This window comes from Nerophis lumbriciformis, linkage group LG34 (genome assembly GCF_033978685.3).
Source record: "Nerophis lumbriciformis linkage group LG34, RoL_Nlum_v2.1, whole genome shotgun sequence".
NCBI lineage: Eukaryota > Metazoa > Chordata > Actinopteri > Syngnathiformes > Syngnathidae > Nerophis > Nerophis lumbriciformis.
Genome location: NC_084581.2, coordinates 526,258 through 551,300, shown reverse-complemented (window position 1 = coordinate 551,300; position 25,043 = coordinate 526,258). Strand labels below are relative to the sequence as shown.

Genomic DNA, 25,043 nt, shown 5'->3' with positions numbered 1-25,043 from the left:
ATACATTGTCATATCAACAAACAGAGCATATAAAACAAACACATGACAAGGTGAGGGTTGAAAAGACTTTTCTTTAGACCATTCAGCCAAAATGATTTAAAAAATGTCAAAGTCCAAAGCATGAGAGACAACGGCTTTCCTGATAGTTTCCCATGCGGGCTGAGAGCGGGCATAGTCAAGAATGATTTGTAGTTTTTGAGGTCTGTCTCGTTTTAGAATAAATGCTTCTATCACATCCGTCAATGGGTAAATAACAGCGTGGTTCTCGACAAAGTATACAAGTTTTGCCCAATAATTACCCATCTTTTTTTCTTTTCTTTTTTTTTTTTAATTCTTCCAACACTCTGTCACCATATCCAAATGTCCCAAAATAATTTCATCATCCGTCACCATCTCGTTGTACATGTCATCTATGGACCCCCAGATATCTTTCTCAGATTCCAGTTGAGACAGCAGAGAGTTGGCGTAGGCTTCAACCCTTGAATCCTCGGCCTTAATACGACGAAGCATCAGCAAGCGTTGAATGGCCTGAATGAATTTAGGCGTACGCAGACTCTTGACGATTTCGGAGTAGTTGTACAGCAGAAAGTCCTGTTCGTAGGGTTCCAGGCATGGATGTTGTCTCTGGCTCGGATGGTTCACCCAGCAGCTGTAGCACTCGTTCTGCCTGAACCTGCAAATGGCCTGGCTGAGGAGATGAAACACGGCCGTTTTCACCGTGCTGGCGAAAAACAACAACAGACCCCCATCGGTTTCATCACCGATGTGCAATGTGGGCTCCAAGAGTGACGGGGATGGTGGCTGGGATGTTGGCGGAGTTATGTTTACGAAACAATTCTCCTTTTCCTCCTCCTCCGCATCATTGTCTGGCAAAGACTGTGTAGCGTCGCTGGTTTTCATCCCCCGTCTGCCGAGGCATCTGCTGAAGCGACACGGCGGGACTGAAGGCGTCTCTTCGTCGTACGCATCCTCCGTCGTCTCAGGAGGGTTAAAAATCTCAGCCATGGCTGCATCCATGGTTGCTTCATCAGTCTGTTTTAATTGGTCCTGTGGTATAAAACAGGTCTTTACGCGTCTAATTGTCTTGTTTGCCATTTTCTTGTTTGAGAGGTCCTTGCGTTCAGAAAGGGAACCGATGTGGCTTAGTCAAAAATTGCAGGAATGGTTTGTTTTTAAAGGGTACAAAAAAAAAGGAACCGATGTGGATTGGTCAAAAAATTGTTGGTGTGGGTTGTTTTCAAAGGGGGTGGAGTCCGATAAAAAAAAAAGTTTCGACCAATCAGACTATCGGAAGGGTTGTTTTCAAATGGTATTGGTTGAGGTTTCGGCGGGAGTATTCCCTTGAAGGTTATTGGTTGAAACTGAAGCGGGGGAGGTCCTTTCGTACTCCGTCGGGGGTGTGGTCTCAAAGCCCAACCTTCTTCTCGTTGTCACCATACATTTCCAATTCCGACTGCTTCGAAACAAGACGTCTATCTTCTCCTTCATTTCCCCCATACACTCTCGCCATGCCGCTATGGGCACGACCACTACCGGTGTAAACACCCCGCATTCGGAGTTGAAAGACTCCAGGGAAAAGACGTCTGGCTCGGTCAACTGGGGCGTATAGGAACCGCTGATTTTAGGAGCACGGAGACTGGCGCGGTAAAACCAACGACCTGAGGCCGAAGATTTCGTCTCCCAAGTAACGCTAAACAGAATTCTTCTCTCACTCAACTCATCCATCGTCGGGTAAGTAAACAAGCTTCCTTTTACCCGTTTTTCCATCGGAGAAGGATCATGCCAAAGGACATTGGGCATTGTCAGACTTAACACATCCCAATCCACGGTTGATAGCGAAGAAGCAATCGAAAAAGGGCTTTCGTCTCTTCTCTCTTTCAGCTGAAACAAGCAAATATCTCCTGTCTGATATTTGAAAACATATCCAAAAGATCCAACCATTCCGTAAGCATCCAAGCACCATTTCTCACGCAAAGACTCGGTTGGAGGAATTTGAGTGCGTTTCAAAAAAACTCTACTTTTGCGAGGAGTGGCCAGGTAAGTTTTATTATTTTTATAAATGGAAACTGGCGTTTGACTAATCACGGCTGCTGAAACAAAGGGCTTCTCCATCTTTTCCATTTCCTCTTGGCGCTCGTACTAACAAACACTTTGTTATAACCAAACCCATTCGCATATATATGTGTGTGTGTGTGTGTGCGTGTGTGTGTGAAAATGAGAGCACATGCTGTTTATTACGCGTGTGATTTTTGAACATTTTGACGACTTTTGACCACTTTTCCAACTTTTCTCCACCACTCCTCCCACGACTGCGGGACTCGTGGGACTCCTCATACCCCCCTCCCTCTGACCTTTCCATAACCCCACCACCTCTTCTAGGGTCATCAATCATTTCTGACACAAGGTGTATCACGGTCATTAATCATTTCTGACACAAGGTGTATTCCCCCCTCCTCCCCCTCCCTCTGACCTTTCCATAACCCCACTCCCCTTTGACCTTTTGACCCCAAGGTCATTAATCATTTTTGACAGCTAGGTCATTAATCATTTTTGACAGCTAGGTCGTAAATCATTTTTGACAGCTAGGTCGTAAATCATTTTTGACAGCTAGGTCGTAAATCATTTTTGACATAAGGTAGGGACTTGATGTTTTTATATATATATATATATATATATACATAAAAAATGCGGCCTCATGCAACAGCTATATGTATTATTTGGTACGGAAATAATAATAGAAACATTTAAAAAACGATTACAAAGGCTCCTAATCTGGCTGGCGTATGTGGTACCATATTGCATCATTTCCTGTTGTAATATTTGATCAAAACTATTATTAAAACTACTTGCTAATTTAATCTTAATATCTGCTTACTTTCTGTTGTAAAATGTTTCTATCCACACTTCTTTTAAAACGTATTAAGCTGTCATTCTTCTGTTGTTTCAATACATTATTTTTGGGTAATACTTCAAATTGTGGTATCAATCTAATATCAAGTAGTTACTAGGACAGTATCATCCATTCTAATACTGATACTTCAAGTGTTCAAAATCATTGAGTAATAACATTTTTGATCACAATTAATTTCAGACAATATCACAGGATGATGGTGTGACTAAATTGTGACAAGCTTTAATTTTGTGATGCAAGAATGCACTGAGAGTGATATTTGAGTAAGACTTCAGACCAGGCAGAACCACTTAACAAACAATGACACCATCTTAACTCACTCAACATAATGTTGCAATGCATGCTGGTAGCTTCACTCCAACATGTTGCACAGCCCTTACCTAACTGGTCAGCTGTCCCCAGCAACCCATGAGTACATCATAAAGTCCCTGAGGTGTTGGGGAAGCGTGTTTCCTTTCCTGAGATGGCATTGCCCAAATGCCCACGTAGCTGGCCTCTGTGTCCACAATGAAGGGTCAATCCGGATCCGAGTAGGCCAAGTGATGATTGGAGCTGCCTGAAGGCCTTGGCACAGTTCTTACTCCACCAGAACACCCGTCCCTTCTGAGTCAACCAGTGCAGTGGGCTGGCAGTGGTGGTGAATTGTTTGAACAAATTCTCAATGCTGCTACCTTCGCTGGGGTCCATGGACATTCCTGCTGAGCTGACCACATGACCCAGGAGAGAGGTCTCTCGCCAGAACAGTTGACATTTCTCGGGGTGGAGGCGCAGACCTGCCTTGGGGATGGAGTAGAACAGTGTTTTTCAACCACTGTGCCGCGGCACACTATTGTGCCGTGAGATACAGTCTGGTGTGCCGTGGGAGATTATTTAATTTCACCAATTTGGGGTAAAAAATATTTTTTGCAAACCAGTAATTATAGTCTGTAAATGATGTGTTGTTGTTGAGTGTTGGTGCTGTCTAGAGCTTGGCAGAGTAACCATGTAATACTCTTCCATATCAGTAGGTGGCAGCAGGTAGCTAATTGCTTTGTAGATGTCGGTAACAGCGGGAGGCAGTGTGCAGGTAAAAGGGTGTCTAATGCTTAAACCAAAAATAAACAAAAGGTGAGTGCCCCTAAGAAAAGGCATTGAAGCTTTGGGAAGGCTATGCAGAACAAAACTAAAACTGAACTGGCTACAAAGTAAACAAAAACAGAATGCTGGACGACAGCAAAGACTTACTGTGGAGCAAAGATGGCGTCCACAATGTACATCCGAACATGACATGACAATCGACAATGTCCCCACGAAGAAGGATAAAAACAAAGTAGATGCGGGAAATATCGCTCAAACGAAGACTTGAAACTGATACAGGAAAATACCAAAAAAAAGAGAAAAAGCCACCAAAATAGGAGCGCAGGACAAGAACTAAAACACTACACACAGGAAAACAGCAAAAAACTCCAAATAAGTCACGGCGTGATGTGACAGGTGGTGACAGTACACCTACTTTGAGACAAGAGCTATATTGATGCATGCTTGGTTATGGTTTAAATTCATATCCAACAATTGCGACAACGACTTTTTACTGTCAACTGAGTTTCATTTTTTAATAATTTTTGCTGTTGGTGTGCCTCCGGATTTTGTCAACACAAAAAATGTGCCTTCGCTCAGAAAAGGTTGCAAATCACTGGAGTAGAAGACCGGGGAATGTCAGCCAAAATCCTCTCCATAAGGCTCTCAAAACAGTTGACTATTGTTGTTATGTATGATCATATTTATAAGCACAGTATAGTTTGTTTTGATATACTTGGAGGAAGGGACAGCAGCTGATACTGCAATGTGCATTTTGGGAAAAAATATGTTGAAGCACAGTCATCTTAAATATTTGACACTTTCAAACACTTTTCAACAAAGTAGTGAATTTAAAAATACATTGTTTCATTTTGATCGAGGTATCGAATTAGTATCAAAAACCGTAGGAAATTCAAAGGTATCGCATTGACTATTGAAATTCTGGTGTTGTGACAAGCCGACAGGGAGGCCATCGCATGTGTTAAGATACTGATCCTCTTTGATTACAGTTTCACCCAATAAGAAATATTCCATGGCTGCGTGACGAAAATCTGTTTTTTAAAATCCATTATGACATGCATACATGAGTCACATTACGTCCTTGTCGACGCTCACGTGACATGTGGGTCAGCAAACATGTCTCATTAATTCAATTGCAAAACACGCTAGAGTAAACTCCACGCCTGCCTTCCTAACTCATATACATTTATATATATATATATATATATATATATATATATATATATATATGAATACGCACACACACACACACGCACGCACACACACACGCACACACATACACACACACACACACACACACACACACACACACGCACACACACACACACACACACACACACACACACACACACACACACACACACACACACACACACACACACACACACACACACACACACACACACACACACACACACCACATCTGGAAAGTATTCACAGCACTTCACTTTTTCCACATGTTGTTATGTTACAGCCTTATCCCAAAATACAAACCCCGTTTCCATGAGTTGGGAAATTGTGTTAGATGTAAATATAAACGGAATACAATGATTTGCAAATCATTTTCAACCCATATTCAGTTGAATATGCTACAAAGACAACATATTTGATGTTCAAACTGATAAACTTTTTTTTTTTGCAAATAATCATTAACTTTAGAATTTGATGCCAGCAACACGTGACAAAGAAGTTGGGAAAGGTGTCAATAAATACTGATAAAGTTGAGGAATGCTCATCAAACACTTATTTGGAACATCCCACAGGTGAACAGGCAAATTGGGAACAGGTGGGTGCCATGATTGGGTATAAAAGTAGATTCCATGAAATGCTCAGTCATTCACAAACAAGGATGGGGCGAGGGTCACCACTTTGTCAACAAATGCGTGAGCAAATTGTTGAACAGTTTAAGAAAAACCTTTCTCAACCAGCTATTGCAATGAATTTAGGGATTTCACTATCTACAGTCCGTAATATCATGAAAGGGTTCAGAGAATCTGGAAAAATCACTGCACGTAAGCAGCTAAGCCCGTGACCTTCGATCCCTCAGGCTGTACTGCATCAACAAGCGACATCAGTGTGTAAAGGATATCACCACATGGGCTCAGGAACACTTCAGAAACCCACTGTCAGTAACTACAGTTGGTCGCTACATCTGTAAGTGCAAGTTAAAACTCTCCTATGCAAGGCGAAAACAGTTTATCAACAACACCCAGAAACGCCGTCGGCTTTGCTGGGCCTGAGCTCATCTAAGATGGACTGATACAAAGTGGAAAAGTGTTCTGTGGTCTGACGAGTCCACATTTCAAATTGTTTTTGGAAACTGTGGACGCTGTGTCCTCCGGACCAAAGAGGAAAAGAACCATCCGGATTGTTATAGGCGCAAAGTTGAAAAGCCAGCATTTGTGATGGTATGGGGGTGTATTAGTGCCCAAGACATGGGTAACTTACACATCTGTGAAGGCGCCATTAATGCTGAAAGGTACATACAGGTTTTGGAGTAACATATGTTGCCATCCAAGCAACGTTACCATGGACGCCCCTGCTTATTTCAGCAAGACAATGCCAAGCCACGTGTTACATCAACGTGGCTTCATAGTAAAAGAGTGCTGGTACTAGACTGGCCTGCCCGTAGTCCAGATCTGTCTCCCATTGAAAATGTGTGGCGCATTATGAAGCCTAAAATACCACAACGGAGACCCCGGACTGTTGAACAACTTAAGCTGTACATCAAGCAAGAATGGGAAATAATTCCACCTCAGAAGCTTAAAAAATGTGTCTCCTCAGTTCCCAAACATTTACTGAGTGTTGTTAAAAGGAAAGGCCATGTAACACAGTGGTGAACATGCCCTTTCCCAACTACTTTGGCACGTGTTGCAGCCATGAAATTCTAAGTTAATTATTATTTGCAAAAAAAAGAATAATGTTTATGAGTTTGAACATCAAATATGTTGTCTTTGTAGTGCATTCAATTGAATATGGGTTGAAAAGGATTTGCAAATCATTGTATTCCGTTTATATTTACATCTAACACAATTTCCCAACTCATATGGAAACAGGGTTTGTAGAATACATTTATTTTTGCCCTAAAAAATCTACATACAATACCCCCAAATGACACTGTGAAAAGATTTTTAATGTGTTTGCAAATTTATTCAAATCAAAAAACAAAAAAATCACAAGTATGTAAGTATTCACAGCCTTTGCTCAATACTTTGTTGATGCACATTTGGCAGCAATTACAGCCTCAAGCTTTTTTGAATACGATGCCACAAGCTTGGCACACCTCCAGTATCTTTGGGCAGTTTTGCCATTCCTCTTTGCAGCACCTCTCAAACTCCAATGGGCTGAATGGGAAGAGTTGGTTTTCAGTGGGATGTCTGTGTTTATGCTGACCCTTAGGCCATTCTGTAGCATGCGGGACAAGGTGGCTGCTTTCTGTATTTACTGATTAGCCAGAAGCGGGAAAATAGCAAGCAGGAATGCACAAAGAAAAGGGTACATTATGGAAATACCAAGTCCAAAGCCATGGCAAGTAATTCTCCCAACAAGACAAAACCATAGGTTGAGTTTTACTTCTGTTTAGATGAGTTTAACACATTATTAACACAACATGTAGAGTGTTACATATAGTGTATATATATATATATATATATATATATATATATATATATATATATATATATATATATATATATATATCCATCTATCCATCCATCTTCCTCCGCTTATCCGAGGTCGGGTTGCGGGGGCAGCAGCCTAAGCAGGGAAGCCCAGACTTTCCTCTCCCCAGCCACTTCGTCCAGCTCTTCCCGGGGGATCCCGAGGCATTCCCAGGCCAGCCGGGAGACATAGTTATATATATATATATATATATATATATATATATAGCCAACAACTACATTCGCAAGTGGCTGGGCCTTCCCAGATGTCTTTCCAACACGGCGCTGTTTGGAAGAACCATCCTGAAGCTGCCACTGAAATCCATCAGCTTGGGCTACAAACAGGAGAAGGTGAGGCTCGTGTTTGAGCTCAGAGACTCACCTGATCCGTCTGTCCGTAACACCAAGACCCAAGTCTGTACAGGGCGTAAGTGGAATGCGACGCAGACAGTAGACCAGGCCATCGTCCGACTGAAACACCAGGAGATGGTAGGACAGATACAGTCTGGCAGAGCCGGCTTCGGATGGGTAACAGCATCCAAGATGTGGTCCAAAGCCTCAAGGAAGGAAAGAAAAGATCTGGTGATCTCAGAAGTGGTCAAGATGGAAGAGGAGAGCTACATGATCAAGGCTGTGGGCCAACAGCAGCAAGGGAGATGGACCAATTGGGAGGCCGTTGTCAACAGAGTTGTTACGTGGGCAGACATGTGGAAGATGCCCCAGGCGAGGCTAAGTTTTCTCATCAGGGCCACGTACGATACCCTCCCCAGTCCCGGGAACTTGCATGTGTGGTATGGGGCAGAGGTGACCTGCCAGCTCTGTGACTCCCAGAACCCAAGCTTGCATCACATTCTTTCTGGCTGCAAGGTAGCTTTGTCGCAGGGCCGGTATGGATGGCGGCACGACCGCGTCCTGCGGAAGCTAGCTGAAATCCTGGAGGCACGCAGAGTGGAAGCAAATGGGGCCAGTCCAGGAACAGCTCAGCGGTTGATTAAGTTTGTCAAGCAAGGTGGCCAGCCTCAGAGCAGCAGCAAGAGCATCCAGTCCCTCCTGTCAGCTGGCGGAGAATGGAGCATGAAGGCTGATCTAGATCGTCAGTTGAAGTTCCCTCAAGAGATCACAACAACCTTGTTACGCCCAGACATTGTCCTGTGGTCCACCTCTACTAAAACTGTCATCATGGTAGAATTAACGGTACCATGGGAAGAGGGAATGGAGGCTGCCTTTGAAAGAAAGAGGGACAAATACTTAGAGCTGGCAAATGAGTGTGCACAAGCAGGATGGAGGCCCTTCACCTATCCAGTAGAAGTTGGCTGTAGAGGCTACACTGGAGCGTCCACCCAGCGGCTCCTAAAGTCCCTCGGGATTAAAGGCTCCAATCTAAAGAAGGCCCTCAAAGCCCTGGCAGAGGAGGCAGAACAAGGGAGCTTCTGGTTGTGGCTCAGAAGAAACGATAAGGCGTGGGGAAAGCAAGGCGCGTAGATGGGGCAGTAGGGAGACTTCCCTGCTGCCATGTTATGGTATGCGGTAAGGCCCACACTTGACTCAGGGAGATGGACGTCCCTGCCATGCATAGTCCCTTGGGACTCATTCCATATACACAACAGCAATAATACCGGGGTTAGAATGTGGGTACAGTATGGATCCTTCAGCTGGCTGCAGGGGGCGGAAGGGAGACGTCCCTGTCGCTGCTCCACCACCCAGAGATGTTCCGGGATTAAAGGAGCGAAACATCCGTGAAAGGTGGCTCCCGGCTGATGACCCTGCAGCCAGCACCACATGGCACTGTCGGAGGTGCGTCAGGCAGTAATGCCCTGCAAGTGTTAACTTGTGCTTACATCTATATATATATATATACTTTTTTTTTTTTTTTTAAATAAATAAATAAATGGGTTATACTTGTATAGCGCTTTTTCTACCTTCAAGGTACTCAAAGCGCTTTGACAGTATTTCCACATTTACCCATTCACACACACACATTCACACACTGATGGCGGGAGCTGCCATGCAAGGCGCTAACCAGCAGCCATCAGGAGCAAGGGGTGAAGTGTCTTGCCCAAGGACACAACGGACGTGATTAGGATGGTAGAAAGTGGGGATTGAACCCCAGTAACCAGCAACCCTCCGATTGCTGGCACGACCACTCTACCAACTTTGCCACGCCGTCCCCTTCTTTTTTTTACATTTTATGATGAGGTGGTGACTTGTCCAGGGTGTAACCCGCCTTCCGTCCGAATGCAGCTGAGATAGGCTCCAGCACCCCCCGCGATCCCAAAAGGAACAAGTGGTAGAAAATGGATGGATGAATGATTTTTTTGTCAAAACCCTATTTTTTTTTTTTTTTTTGGCAAAAATACAAAATATACAATATTTCCCCAAAAAAGATTTTCATAGTGGAATATTTGATGTGAAGTAATTGGATACCTAAATAGGTAAATAATTCATAGCAACGTTGATTTGAATTGATTATTATTATTGTTTTTTTAGCAAAGACAGGTGTTTTTTAATTTCACTAACATTCTTAGGGATCCAAAAGTGCCTCACTCATTTTTACATTCAACACTTAAATCTCTCTATCAGCTTCAGATAATAGATAGTGTAGTTAGTTTAGTATGTTTATAAAAACAATTTATATAATAATACAAAAAATGTTTAAATATATTTTTCATGTATTGTATGTCCTTTTTGTCCTTAAATCAGTCAATAATTCATAGCAACATTGATTTTGATTCATTATTATTTTTGGAGAAATTATTTAAAAAAATGGTGTTATTAGAGTCAACATTGTAACTTGTTCTCGTTGCGTTTCACCCAATTGCTGTTTTATTCCACTTTTTAATGTTTTTTTTAAACACATTTTTTAGTATTTTTAGAATGATGGTAAAGGTAAAACATTAGCTGCAGGCCGCAAATGGCCCCTGGGCCACACTTTGGACACCCCTGTATTAAATAGTTTTACATATTATCTATAATCTCTGACGCCTCTCTGACACCAACCCCCAACTCACACACAGACACACACACACACACACACACACACACACACACACACACTGTTTACAACAACAGCGTTCTTCCTTCACATTCAATCACATCCAAATGGGAAAATATCATCTCTGAGCCACACGCACAAATATATTTATACACACACACCACTCACTCCATTTCCTCATCTGTTGTTGCCATGGTGATGGGGTGCACTTGGGGCGAAGCCAGTGTGTCCCTGTCTTTTGTGCGCGTATATTTCTACGCGTGTGTGTGTTTGTTTGTGTGGTATGTGTGAAATGATCTGCTCAACCTTACTGATGATGACCGCCTATCAAGGTAGAACTGAGGAGGACAGGAAAGGATGAAGACAGGAAGGATGAGAGGAGGCAAGGGTCTGGTGGAGGATAGAGGCAGAGGAGATCACAAAGGAGACAAAGTAAGGATGGAGGAGGGAAAGAAAGGAAATGGATGTAGGAGATACGGAAATTAGATATGCAGCTATAATAAATAAACATTGATGGATGTTTTGAATCTTTCTTTACAATACAAAAAAGGTAACATCTGTACATCATTGTGTGTGTGTGACTGTGACGTGTCCAAAATGAAAGTGTTGCTAATCACTGATGCAAAGTGATTTGTGATTGTTGCAATTAAAACTGTAATTAATTACAATCTTTCATCATGTTGGAAACTCTTTAGCATAAAACCAGTCAAATATCTTCCTCATAACAGGAGAACTCTACTGCTTTTCATTCTGAAGTGACAGTCAAGACACGGATATTACTTTGGATTCTCATATCCTCTTTTTTATTGTTAAAATGAAAAAACACACACACACACACACACCCCAAAAGCAAACACACACACAAAGGACATTTGCACACACAAGAGTTACTTGCTGTGATGATAAAAACAAAACAGTCCCTCATGGAGAAACACTGATCAAATAATGTGCCCCCACACACACACACACACACACACACACACACACACACACACACACGCACACACACACACATAAACAGAGAGAGAGAGAGAGAGAGAGAGAGAGAGAGAGAGAGAGAGAGATAGACAAGATAGAGCAGGCTGATAGGACAAGTGTATTTAAGAGGATTTGAAGTTTTAAGAACTTAGTGACATGTCATTAAAAATATTTGTTGTTTTCATGAAATTGAATACAATTAAAATGGACATTTTAACGCTGAGCAAAGGACAAAAAAAAACTGTGGCTGCAAAAAGAGGCATAAAAAGTCAAAGATCCTCTATTTCACAGGAACTACTGCAAAAACAGACCCGTCAAAGATCCTCTATATCAGTGGTTCTCAAATGGGGGTACGCATACCCCTGGGGGTACTTGAAGGTATGCCAAGGGGTACGTGAGATTTAAAAAAAAAAATTCTACAAATAGCAACAATTCAAAAATCCTTTATAAACATATTTATTGAATAATACTTCAACAAAATATGAATGTAAGTTCATAAACTGAACATCAAATCAAGTAGGCTATTCCATTCATTACAATGCAACAATGCAATATTCAGTGTTGACAGCTAGGTTTTTTGTGGACATGTTCCATAAATATTGATCCTAAAGAATTCTTTTTTTAAAAGAAATGTTTAGAGTTAAGTTCATCAATCCAGATGGATCTCTTTTACAATCCCCAAAGAGGGCACTTTAAGTTGATGATTACTTCTATGTGTAGAAATCTTTATTTATAATTGAATCACTTGTTTATTTGTCAACAAGTTTTTAGTTATTTTTATCTTTTTTTCCCAAATAGTTCAAGAAAGACCACTACAAATGAGCAATATTTTGCACTGTTATACAATTTAATAAATCCGAAACTGATGACATAGTGCTGTATTTTACTTCTTTATCTCTTTTTTTTCAACCAAAAATGCTTTGCTCTGATTAGGGGGTACTTGAATTAAAAAAATGTTCACAGGGGGTACATCACTGAAAAAAGGTTGAGAACCACTGCTCTACATGACAGAGTGTGACATGAAATCCTATAGTTGGACAATATTTCATCTGAAAGTTAACGTTGGTCTTTGCTGAGTCTTAATGACGTCTTGCAGGAAATCAAACAAAAGCTACATTGAACAAGATCTCAATGTTTAGCACTGAAAAGATGAACGGTTGCCATCTTCTTCTACTCGCAAACTAGCATAGCAAAATATTAGCATATAAGCAGGACAACATTTTTTTTTTCTGTCAAAAACATCTTCAGGATGCCACAAGTTCAATGGACAAAGATTGTTTACAACACAGATGGAGGAACAGCGCATTTGTTTGCTTTTAATCAAATCCAACATAAAAAGTAACAACTGAAGTTTTATTTCACTCCTTTTTCATTGCAAAGAAAATATTTTTGTCATTAAGAAGTATGCACCACCTGTTTATGCGCTAAAACCTATTTTGTATAAAAACAACAGAAATTGTAGATAATTGATTTTACTTAGACTGTGAGGAATTATGATTAAATTGTGAAAAAAAAATTGCCAAATCAATTTTGGATAAAAACAAACACAAATAATTGGATATACACAATGTTTCTTACACAGCAACAAATGATGAAACAAAAAATTAAATACAACTAAAACCCATTGCCAAATTAAAATAGAATACATTTGCTAACTTAAAAAAAAACAAAATCAATTTGACAACTTAAATAAGAAATTAAAACAAAAAAAAAATGTTTTTCTCTCCTTCCTTTTTCTTTTCTTATGTTTACGGGGCGCCGCTCACCTGGCAACCCAAATAACCTCCTGTCCTGTCTACCCCTTTAATGGGAATTTTTATTTCTCGCAAGGGTTGACTGTTGACATTTGTTGTACTTTTTTTTTGTGCAATTACAAATAAAAGCATCTGATCTCATTTCACCATAAACTAAACAAAAAAATATATATACATTTTCCAATTCAACTGAGCAAAAAAACAATTTGCCTAATTAAATAAACAAAAAGCAATTATTTTTGCCAAATTAAACAAACAAACAAAATACATTTGCCAAATCAAATAAACAAAAAACTAAATACATGTGTCAAATAAATAACACAAAACCAAAACAATTTGCCAAACTAAATAAAAAACCCAAATAATAACACATTTATAACAATCAATTTGACAAATTAAATGAACAAAAAATGGCAACAAAAACAAAATCAATCTGCCAAAATAAGAAACAACAACAAAAAAAATCTACTTGCTAAATGACATACAAAAGGGATAACCTATGTCGTAATCACGCAATGGAAGCATTTAGTTTTCTCCCAAAAAAGGCCAAAGTTAGAGGATAAAAATGCAGATTTAGCGCAACTCTTTCACCCAACTTGACATAACGTCTATACGTGTGAACTATTGTCCTTTAAGTTTCACAGTGACGTCCATGCTTGTGTGTGAATGAGCTGGGCTCCAGGCCACTAGGGGGCGACAGGTCTTCAGTCATCGCTTGAAAAGTGTTAAACTAGCGTCAACAGTAGTAAACATCAAGCATGGCTACGATTACGCAGCGGTTAATAAAGTGAGGTGTAATAGTGAATAAAGTAGATTTGTGCATTGTCAGCGAAGACTTAACGTGGTAATATCGTACAAAATAACTAACAGGAAGTCATGATAGTAAAGGAGAAGCACTCGTCCTGTAGCGTAGCGTAGTCCACTGTGGTTCTACGCTAACATGACTAGTGTTTTTGTGCTGACAATGATTGTCTCCCTCCAGGACGGCAGTCAAACACGTGTAGTGACAAATCATGTTAGGCGAACGTAGCGCCGTGCAACATGTTATGCTTTAGGAATCTCACCATGTCTTTTGCGCAATGGTTGACTGGTTCTCAGTTAAAAAACATAAAAAATCATGTGAGCGACAACTCTTGACGCAAAGCAGCAAATTAGCAAAGACAAAAAGCGACGAGCAATTGGCACTTTTTTGGCTGCTACCTGAGTCAAACTAGCATGACGGGCTAGCCTTGGAGGTTAGCGCGCTGGTTTGGAGCTGAGCGTTCAAAGCGTTCTCAGTCCGTCAAGCCTGCTGGACAACAAGCTGCCCGGTCACGGACTCCTTCAGATGTCCAATGATGTCACTTCCGGGCGTCTGTGTCGTCTGTCTTTGTTATTGTTCCCTCCGCAGGCACGTTGGGACCGCCCCCATTCTGGAGCGTTTCCTGTTTGTATTGCTGCAGAGCCCGATTGACAGCATCGTCCACCAATCGCTTACTGATCCTCAGGAGCTCCGCCTCATCAAGCTCTGATCGGCGACGCCCACCTACGATTAGGAAAAGAAGCACACCTCTGTGATGGTTTGATCAAAACACTACATAGATTGCGTGCGAAGGAAAATATGATACATTTCCAAATATCACAGAGAAAAGTCGTAAAATAACAATTGAAGTTGTAACGTCAGCATTTTCATTCCAATGTGAACACCAAAAGGCTATTTTTCCTTGAACATTACTGTGGAAGTCTCATCCCAAAAACATATTTTCGTAAAGTAGAACTTTGAAGTGCTCTTGTAACTTATGAACATTTTTGCTCCACTACTTAGTACTCCTCGCGAATCGTAAAAAACACTTCACTTTACCATTTTGGATTTAAAATTCACATGTGTAATTATTTAAGTGCACATTTTTGGGGTGATTTTTATTGTTCTTGTAAATATTTTTTACATGATTTAAATAAACCAAATGACTTAATTCTTCTGATAGTATGACTTTGTTCTTGTAACATTTCACTAGAGATGTCCGATAATATCAGACTGCCGATATTATCGGCCGATAAATGCTTTAAAATGTAATATCGGAAATGATCGGTATCGGTTATAAAAAGTAAAATGTATGACTTATTAAAACGCCGCTGTGTACACGGACGCAAGGAGAAGTACAGAGCGCCAATAAACCTTAAAGGCACTTCCTTTGCGTGCCAGCCCAGTCACATAATATCTACGTTTTTTCACACACACAAGTGAATGCATGGCATACGTGGTCAACAGCCATACAGGTCACATTGAGGGTGGCCGTATAAACAACTTTAACACTGTTACAAATATGCGCCACACTGTGAACCCACACCAAACAAGAATGACAAACACATTTCGGGAGAACATCCGCACCGTAACACAACAGAATAAATCCAGAACCCCTTGCAGCTCTAACTCTTCCGGGACGCTACAATATACCCCCCTGCTACCCCCTACCCTCCCACCTCAACCCCGCCCCACCCAACCCTCTCATGCTCTCTCAGGGAGATAGCATGTCCCAAATTCCAAGCTGCTGTTTTGAGGCATGTTAAAAAAAATAATGCACTTTGTGACTTCAATAATAAATATGGCATTTTTTTCCATAACTTGAGTTGATTTATTTTGGAAAACCTTGTTACATTGTTTAATGCATCCAGCGGGGCATCACAACAAAATTAGGCATAATAATGTGTTAATTCCACCAATGTATATATAGGTATCGGTTGATATCGGTATTGGTAATTAAGAGTTGGACAATATCGGAATATCAGATATGGGCAAAAAAGCCATTATCGGACATCTCTACATTTCACCTCTGTTCTTGTAATATCATGACTTTTTTCCTTGTAATATTCAGACTTGATTCTCGTAAAATTACATCTTAATTCTTGTAATATTTCAACTTAATTCTTGTAAACATTTTTGTTTCCTTGTCATTTGACATTATTTTTGTAAAATGACAAATCAACTTTCATGAAGGACTTTATTTTGGTAATATCGTGTAAAATGTACGGGGGTCTTACAGTTTAAAATCTGAAATGTCTTATATTTGATAAAAAAATCTCATTAAATGTCTTAACTACGACCATGAAAGTTCTTAAAAATATATAACGATATCTTTATTTAAAAAGAATGCATACACTTCTAAATGTTTGGGTTTTTGAGGGTGCTACCCACCAATACAAAATCCGAGTTATTTGTGTGAGATTGTAAGTGTTAGTTCAACCATTTGTGTCTATTGAACAAACAATGCCTGGGGCCTCATGTATTAAGAGTTGTGTGGCATTCCTAATAAAAAAAGACAATAGTTCAAATTCAGTAAAAATTCATATGTATTAAAGTGTCAGCACGCACAAAGCCAAGCACATTTTTTTTTTTTACATTGCAATCAACTTGAAATTGGTCCCAGACCACGCCCCCTTATAAATACACATATCATATTGAAATTAGCCATGTGCTTGAGCTCGGCATATAATGACCAATCAGAAGTCAATAGGAGGTGCTTCTTTCCTGGTTCTAGTAAACGTCAGAGCGATTGTTGTCATTGCCTTGTCTATGAGACGTGAACACAAGCTGAAATAAAAAACAGAAATGGTCATGTCAGGAATAAAATGAAGAAGAAGATGGATGTGCATTGCCAAAACTGACTCGGGAGATTAGTGCTGCACCCAGTTTGAAAAGATAGTCACTGCAATGATGCGTACAACTTTAAAAGAGACAGGTGACTCTGATTACGTTTGTGTAACTTATAACAAAATGTGTTGTTACAGTAGCCTGCTCACATGAGCCAGATTAGAGTTTCATGTGAAATCGATGATACATTGTATTAATTTTGGTCTTAAAAACTTTTAAAATTTGACTTAACTTGCAGAGACCCTGCAAAAACACACGTCTGTAGTGATGTCTTTTATTCTAGCATCTTTTTTGAATCAAAAGTCCTCTTCAAATACTGATGATCTTGTAAGGCAGCAGCATCTAATTATTTTTTGCTCTTTACAACAAACAAGCACTGCAAGGTTTTGCTGCATCAAACAAGGCCAGAAAAAAACAACAAAAGTTTAATGGCAAGTCTATATTTTGAATGATTGACCTTCAATGCACTGATTAGTTAGTTGGAATTTCACATTTTTTCATAACAATAAACCTCATCATGGCAATCATTTATTTTCCTGATTGCAATGTTGATTAAAAAAACATGAAAGGACATGAGGATATGTTGGGATGTCTCATGGTTTCCATGTGTGGCAAAACAAATAGTCCATTATGCACAAAACCTCCTAAATAATTGTTGCCCATTCAGGAGATGCGAACAAAGTTCAAACTATTTAGAATTCTTGAAACAACTTTATATACATTTTTGCTTCACTCAGTGGCAAATTGTGAATCAGTGGTTGTCATGGCGACAGACATTTTGAAGGGAGTGTTTAAGTAGTCGAGTTCTTCATGTTAAAATGGCTTTGATTGGCTATGTTAATTATTTTCAAGCACATGATTGAATTTCTAATGAATGATGAATGTCATTGCAGCAAAACGAAGAATAGTAATCATCGAAATGCAAATAAACAATCTCCTTCAGGACTTTAATCATATGCCTGCCCTGCTGTTTGTGTTCACTCCAGCTTGAATCATATGAATACAAATGCCGATAATTGTAGTATAAAGAAAGTGCTAACACAACACTTTGTGTTTAATAGTGTATATTTGTTAACATGCAAAAGTTGCTGAAGATGTTAGTTTGCTTCCTAACTTAACACAAATGAGCAGTGACAGAAAACTAATCTAAATGTTTTAAGAAAGCAGAATGACAATTTTTTTCTATTTGAAGAGTCAACAGTACTCACAGAAAATGCCAACAAATTTCCTTATTAATGATGTTCTAACCGTAAAATGTGTTCATCATCTCCTTCTCTTGTTTGCTACACTTTTGAGATGCTCAAACGCTCGCTTTTTAGGTTCATGAAGGAAATAACTCATTCCTCAGGCTTTGCTACACATCCTGAAGTGCAGTCTGTAGCTCGGCCAACCTTCGTTAGTCAATTATGGACGCAGGAAGTAAGTATGATCATTGAGTTTTTTTTCTGCTGATAAGCTGACTAAGCATAATGTTCAAATGTAATGTTAACAAAACTAGCATAGCTAAGTTAGCTATATGCTAATATTTGTACGCTCCTGTCCCACTCCTAATGTTATGTGATATACCTGACATCTATTACATTGGACAAGTGCACAGTTACAGTGTTTACTTCAAAAGTGGATCAAGTACACAGCACATAGACAAACAGATCATTAGCATTAAAGCTACAGACACACAAAATGGTGTGTTGATAAAACCCCTGTCTAATGAATGACCTTTATACCATTGAGACTGATTACAAACAGAACCCAACACCACAATAGAAGTTGCTAGCATGCACAATTAGCATTGAGCAACAAGCTTGTTTGGAGCCTCCGAGTCAGCAACCGGACCTGATGTCACGTGCAAGGTTCAACAAAGGTATCCAAATATGGAATCTTTGAATTTTATGTGACTTGATAATCAAGTCACATAATATTCCATCAGTACTACAAAGTATCAAGTTGATACTTTGTAGTACTGATGGAATTCGGTCAGTACCTAAAAAAAGTACGGAATTTGGTACCCATTCGTCTGTACAAATTTCACTTGGCCCTTGAGGCGATATCAAATTAACACTAGAGCTGGCCTGCCGATTATATTCAGCGGCGGTAACACCGCATTCACCGCTAATTCTCATACTTGCCAGCCCTCCCGGGAGACTCTCAAATTTCAGTGCCCCTCCCAACCCCGCCCACCCCAGGGGGGGGCCAATTATGCATTGCATTTACGTGTGTGTGCGTGCTGAAGTCGCACATATTTTGTGATCGGGCCGGCACGTTGTTGGAATGGATGAAAAGCAGACGTGACGACAGCTCGTGGAGGACGATAAATGCAGTGCCTTTAAAGCACGCCCCCAAGACTGTGGACGAGATATAATGACTGATGAACAACTTTGTTCGATAATGAAAGATGCCTCAGCTCAAAGCCTGAGCCCCGACATTAATGAACTAGCATCCAAGAAAAGATGGCAGGTATCTGGCTTGGGCACATCAGATTAGATCAGTGTGTTGCAAACTGAGCAGTTTAAAGTCCTGAATGGTTGGTTTCTAACTTATTAGCCTGTGGAAAAAGTTAATGTTGATATTTACCTCAGAAGGCTGCAAATAGAAAAGAGGCAGTACATTTGTATTTAAATTGTATTTGATATGCCATTGATATTTTTAAATGATTATTATTATTATTTGAAACTGGATTTTGCATGTCACTATATAAAGTTATATAAGCCTTGCTTGTTCAATATTCAATGCAAAACTTCTTTGGGACCTTGGCCCGCGGCTTTGTTCAGTTTTACATTTTGGCCCACTCTGTATTTGAGTTTGACACCCCTGATTTAAAGCTTAAGAGTGACACAGATGTGCATGTTTACATTCTGGCACTGAGCTACACTCTGGAAAGTTTTAAAAACTCAAGTACTTCAAATACTAGCCCGACACACGTATTTTATCTTTAACGGCCCACTTCTCTGACACAAATTCCAGTCAGGCTTTCAAGAACCTTCCATGCGGTAGAAGGTGTTTTTTAATAAGATGTGAGCTACATTTGCTATCAACACACAATCAAAAAGAGCCCCATCTCTCATTTACAGCCAGAATAAAACTGTTGAGGGTAGCACCGCGTAACTAATTTGTTAACGTTGTGCAGTAAAATAGTGATAACGTGTCGGATTGACATTTTTCTTTTTGGGCTGAGATTTAGACAAAGAAACAAACAGAAGAGATAGTTGGGTTAATGGAGGTCTGAAGTGGGGGAAAGAAGGCAGCAGGTGCAGAGAGGGAGGATGGGCGACAAGGAATGAGCAAGAAACCACCTTGAAGGGTCAGTAAAAGACCAAGGACAGGAGAGACATTATGAAGCAGACTTCTGCAACACTGATGATGATGATGATGCAGCAACTTCCTCAGGAAATGCCTTTGACACAAGATATTGACTTCAGTCTCAAACTGAAGCTGCTGATGCTAACTTGCAGTAAACCATAGCGTCAAGGATTTCAATTTATTCACCAAAACCGCAAAGAAGAGGAAGAGCAGCTGACATGTGGAAAACAGTTTCTTAAACCAAGCTTTTGACTTTAATAATGATTTGGAGTACATGACAAAGTGTAAAGAAAAACTTAGCCCTTATTGGCCACATGCTAATATCTTGTAGAACACAGTAGCAACACAACCAACGTTGTAATAGCACTAAAGAGAAAACTGCTGAGTCAACATTAATAGTTGGTGGTAAACAACAGCACGGCGAGTGTAACACATATGGACTGGGACTGGGTAGCAACGTTGTACAGCACATGCAGAACTTGATAAAGCTCCTGGATGCTTCAAATGCAGCTATTGCCATCTTGTGATTTCATAACAAAAAGCACAATGAAGTTGGTTAAGATAGAGGTTTTCACCAGGGGATCCAGGACCCCTGGGGTTCCGCGGAGGTACTGCGGAAATAAATGCGATCAAAAGTCTGCTTACAATGGAGCCTATGGAAGACGCTCTATTCTACCTATAAAGCCCTTAAAAACACCCAAACACCTCCATTAAGGTTTTATAGACATGATGTAAGTATATATGTAACGTAGTAACAGGTATTTAATATTGACATATTTTGCTCATTTAAGCATACGCGGCGCATCACATCGTTTGCTTGTTTGTCAACTCTATCACTGATTACTACTCACTGTAGACTTTATGAGGGCCAACAATCATAATAAAACATCACTTACTGCACAGCAGGGTCTGCAGTCATTAGGATAATCCTTGCTAAGAAAAGGTGCAACCAAGTGTCTTTTTGTGTCGTTCTCGCCGTTTCTGGGTCTAAATTGGCTGTCAAAGTGTACCAACTTGTTGTGATACGTCTTCATGCTTCTACTATCCAGGTGAGAGGGATGATCTATGATATACAATAAAGTTTGACGAGCAAGGAAACGAAGAAGCAGCAGATCAGTCGATCATGTCAACATTGGCACACATGCTCCTGATCACAGCGCCGCTATAAATAGTTTGTCTGAGTTAGTGCTTATAATAACAATATGGCTAATACTTGGTTAATATTCAAGTCACAAAATGTAAATGGAGTATTTGTTGGCGCTTTTTTTATTATTATTGGGTTTTATGGGCGGAATAGAGGACCTCCCATTGGCTCTGCTGTAAACTGACTTATATTTACGTTTATTTACGAGTTAGAATGCATTAAAAAATATATATACATCTGTCGTCATGCCTTTCATAATGATTGTGAACGATACGTATTCCCCTTTAAGCTAGCAAAGTGCACGTTCTGCAACACACAAGGCACTGGTTTATTCACATGTCCCTCCAACAATGGACCCGCGCCTATTGCTGCTGTGCTAATCACAAGGCTCTGTCTGTCAGGTTCCCTGTGATTGGCCAAAAGCCCATTCTCAGCTAGCAGCTAGCTTATGTTTAAGTGTTTGGATGAGACAAATGGACCATTTTGTAACAACAAGTAAATGAGAGATAAGCCTCCATCTCAAAAACCACAGATTAACAAGATACAGTACCTTTAGGACAAGTTTAACTTAAAACACCATTTTATGCAAGATATAAAAGAAGGTTACCGCTCCATTTCTCTCATAGCAGTTTGAGGGTCCGTGGCCTGGAAAATGTTAAAGACAAAATTTTTTTATCTTTTAATAATTAGCAAATACTCCTCCCTGAGCTGCTACCTTACCGTGGTGGAAAAGTTTGCATCTCCCAATGATCCTAGAAGCTATGTTGTCCAGGGCTTCGGTGCCCCTGGTAGGGTCTCCCATGACAAACAGGTCCTAACTGAATAATGCCTCTGATTGGAGCATTTTCAGACCACATTTCCAACGCAACACTAACTACACACTGCTACAAAGTGCCTCACTCAGGAGTACAAAAATCTGCTTTGCTGGGAGATTTGTTTTACTTTTCTACTGTTTCATCCTGCACAGCATGGAGAAGAAATAAGTGTACCTCTGGAGGTAGTGAGCATGAACAAAAATGATGAATATTTTAGAGCTTTTACGTTTGTTGAGGTTTGAAAGGACATAGATGGAGTGATGAAAGAGTTAAACTCAGAAGCATCAGAGAGAGAAAGAGAGAAAAAAAGTTGGCTGAGGAACTTAAATGGATGCAAAATAATGAATCCAGTCAGCGCCTACTCTCTTCCCTCGCTTATATTTATTGCACATGTGAATGACATTTACGAATGTTTCATATGTATTTGTATTTAAAGCTAAGCACTATGTTTTAAACTTTCCTTTCATGTACAGTAGCAGTTACAATTCTTCTAAAGTCGACGTGTATTATTGGCAGATTTATGCATGTGACTTTTATTGTTTGTGTTAAGGGTGTGAACACAACTGTGACACCATGTTGGAGATCACGCATGCGCTGCTTGCATACAAACACGTGCTGTCATGTTGTGTCATCATATAATCACACACTTTCTATGTCGACAACCTCCTGCTGTTGTTCTGCCCCTCATTAGTTTTCACCCCCAGCATCCTTCCTTTGCCTCTTTCTGTCCTGCCTCCAGGTCTCCGTCAGCCCTCAGAAGTAGGCCACAGTGGCTGGACTGGTAATAGCTATGCAGCTGCGAGCGTGGACACTTGCGCAGTGCAGGCGAGCGAATAAACAGGAAGACGGCGCACACGAAGGCTAACGCAAAATTACACGGTTTTAGCCAGGATATTTTCACAAGAGTGCACTTGACACGCCCACACGTAAACAAAGTCTGCATTTATGACGACTATAAACGCTGAACAGCCTCAGTGTTCAATCATCAACCTGTGCAGCAGCGATAATGCAAGCACTTAAGTGAGCACAGAACAATAAATACAGCCCACTTACAGAAGCAAACACCTGTAAGTACGGACCTTTATACAGTAGTTTGCTATCAATAGCTACCTTAGCCATAACTGTGCTTCATACAATTAGCAGCAGTGGTTACGTTCACACTGCAGTATGACCACATTACAAAAACCTACTTCTATTTGTGTCCAATGTGAACTGAAATGACAAGACGTCACACGTGCTGCGGTGTGTTCACGGAAATAGTAAACATGGCCCCAATTCAAGAAGCTCTCAGTCCGAGTGCATTTCTGGCAGTTTCAAGAATTGGAGGCAATCACAGTTAACATTTTTTAAGTCAATTATTTGTTGTTTATCAGGGCTTGCTAACTCAGCCTATATTCTATGGCCCTCTACTTAACTTCAAAGTTCAGTGTAATTGTGGCCCACGCACCATAAGCAGATAATATATTCTAGCAATACTACTCGATACGAGCTACAATAATGGTGCAAACACAAGAGTTACAGCACATTGGGAAACACAAAGAACAACTTCCTGTAAGCAAGCTAAATTGTCTCGTGGGGAACTCAACAAGGTCAAAATTAGTGCTGTCAAACAATTACATTTGTAAATCAGATTAAGCACACTTGTATTTTGATTAATTGTGATTAATCACAGTATTTTACTTGCGGGTATAATTTATCAGATCAGATACAATCGGATTTATGACCACATACAAAAGAGGCCTGGGTTGGATTTGAGAAGATCAGAATTGTACGATTCAGTCTTACATGAAAAAAAATCAGATACAACTCACTTAGGGCAAAAAAATGATCGTAAGTGACACTGCATGTATCTGATGCAAGTGCAGTCTTATTTATCCCACCTATATGTCACAATTCTTTGCCAAAACAGACATAAATGAAAGTAAATGCTGGTCAAGGGAGCAGAAAACAGTCAGTGGTGAAAAATTCTGTTTTATAAGTTACAAAAATATAGGACTTACGTCAATGTCCCACCTCCACCCTCCTCGGTACAGACGTCACAACAAGTATCCCACAAACTACCATAGTCAAAATTGTTACCCTCTTCCTTCTTAATCTCCTACATAAAATAATAAATGTTAACTCTCGTTTCACAAACTAAAAATGACCACAAATGCACCAGGACAAACACCCAAACAAATCAGAGCCGGAAACACTGGGCTCTACGTGTGACGTTATGCTTTGTGCACATGCGAGTGACTTCACAGGCACATTACGTTCACATTAAACACACACAGAAGTCACATTTATTTTGTAATGTGAATAACTACATAAAAAGATTGTGTATAACACAAACATTTGAGTTGGGGATCATACCCTGCAGTGTAAATATAGCCAGTAAGTATATTTGCTTTTAATGCGTTTAGTCTATAAAGGGAGGAGTCTATCTCCTTGCAAAAGTGCTCCAAATCACTCAAATTATAAATGAACAGCCTCAGTTAGTCTACATATACTTTAATTTGGGTTAGTGGCCTTGGGTGAGGCCCTTAAAAAATGTATTCTTTTATTGATTCTGATGAATTTGATGTGTGCATTGGAAGTATCTAAAAAAAGGCAAAACATCGGTTAAAGCTGCTGCAAGCAGCTGGGACAGCATGTAAAAGTGTGTTTAGTATTCCGGTGTCTCGACAAGTTGCATTTCTTGACTATTATCGCATGTTTCCACTTTGCCATTGGGCGTACACTTAATGTTTTTTGTTGCTAACTACACATTCAGTGTCACTGCAATCCCAATTAAGTCCTGCAGGTG

At 40.1% G+C, this 25,043-nt stretch overlaps 1 protein-coding gene across 2 annotated transcripts in view; it reads right to left on the bottom strand.

Annotated features, from left to right (window-relative positions):
• Positions 1-13,754: 13,754 nt before the first annotated feature.
• LOC133576496 (A-kinase anchor protein 7-like) overlaps positions 13,755-25,043 on the bottom strand; it is a 71,047-nt gene continuing 59,758 nt past the window's right edge. The window contains exon 9 of one of the 2 annotated variants that reach the window (XM_061929773.1): positions 13,755-14,896. In XM_061929773.1, the coding sequence (XP_061785757.1) occupies positions 14,712-14,896 (185 nt within the window). In that variant the 3' untranslated portion in view covers positions 13,755-14,711. The remainder of the gene's footprint in view (positions 14,897-25,043) is intronic. The other variant, XM_061929774.1, reaches the window with a different exon arrangement.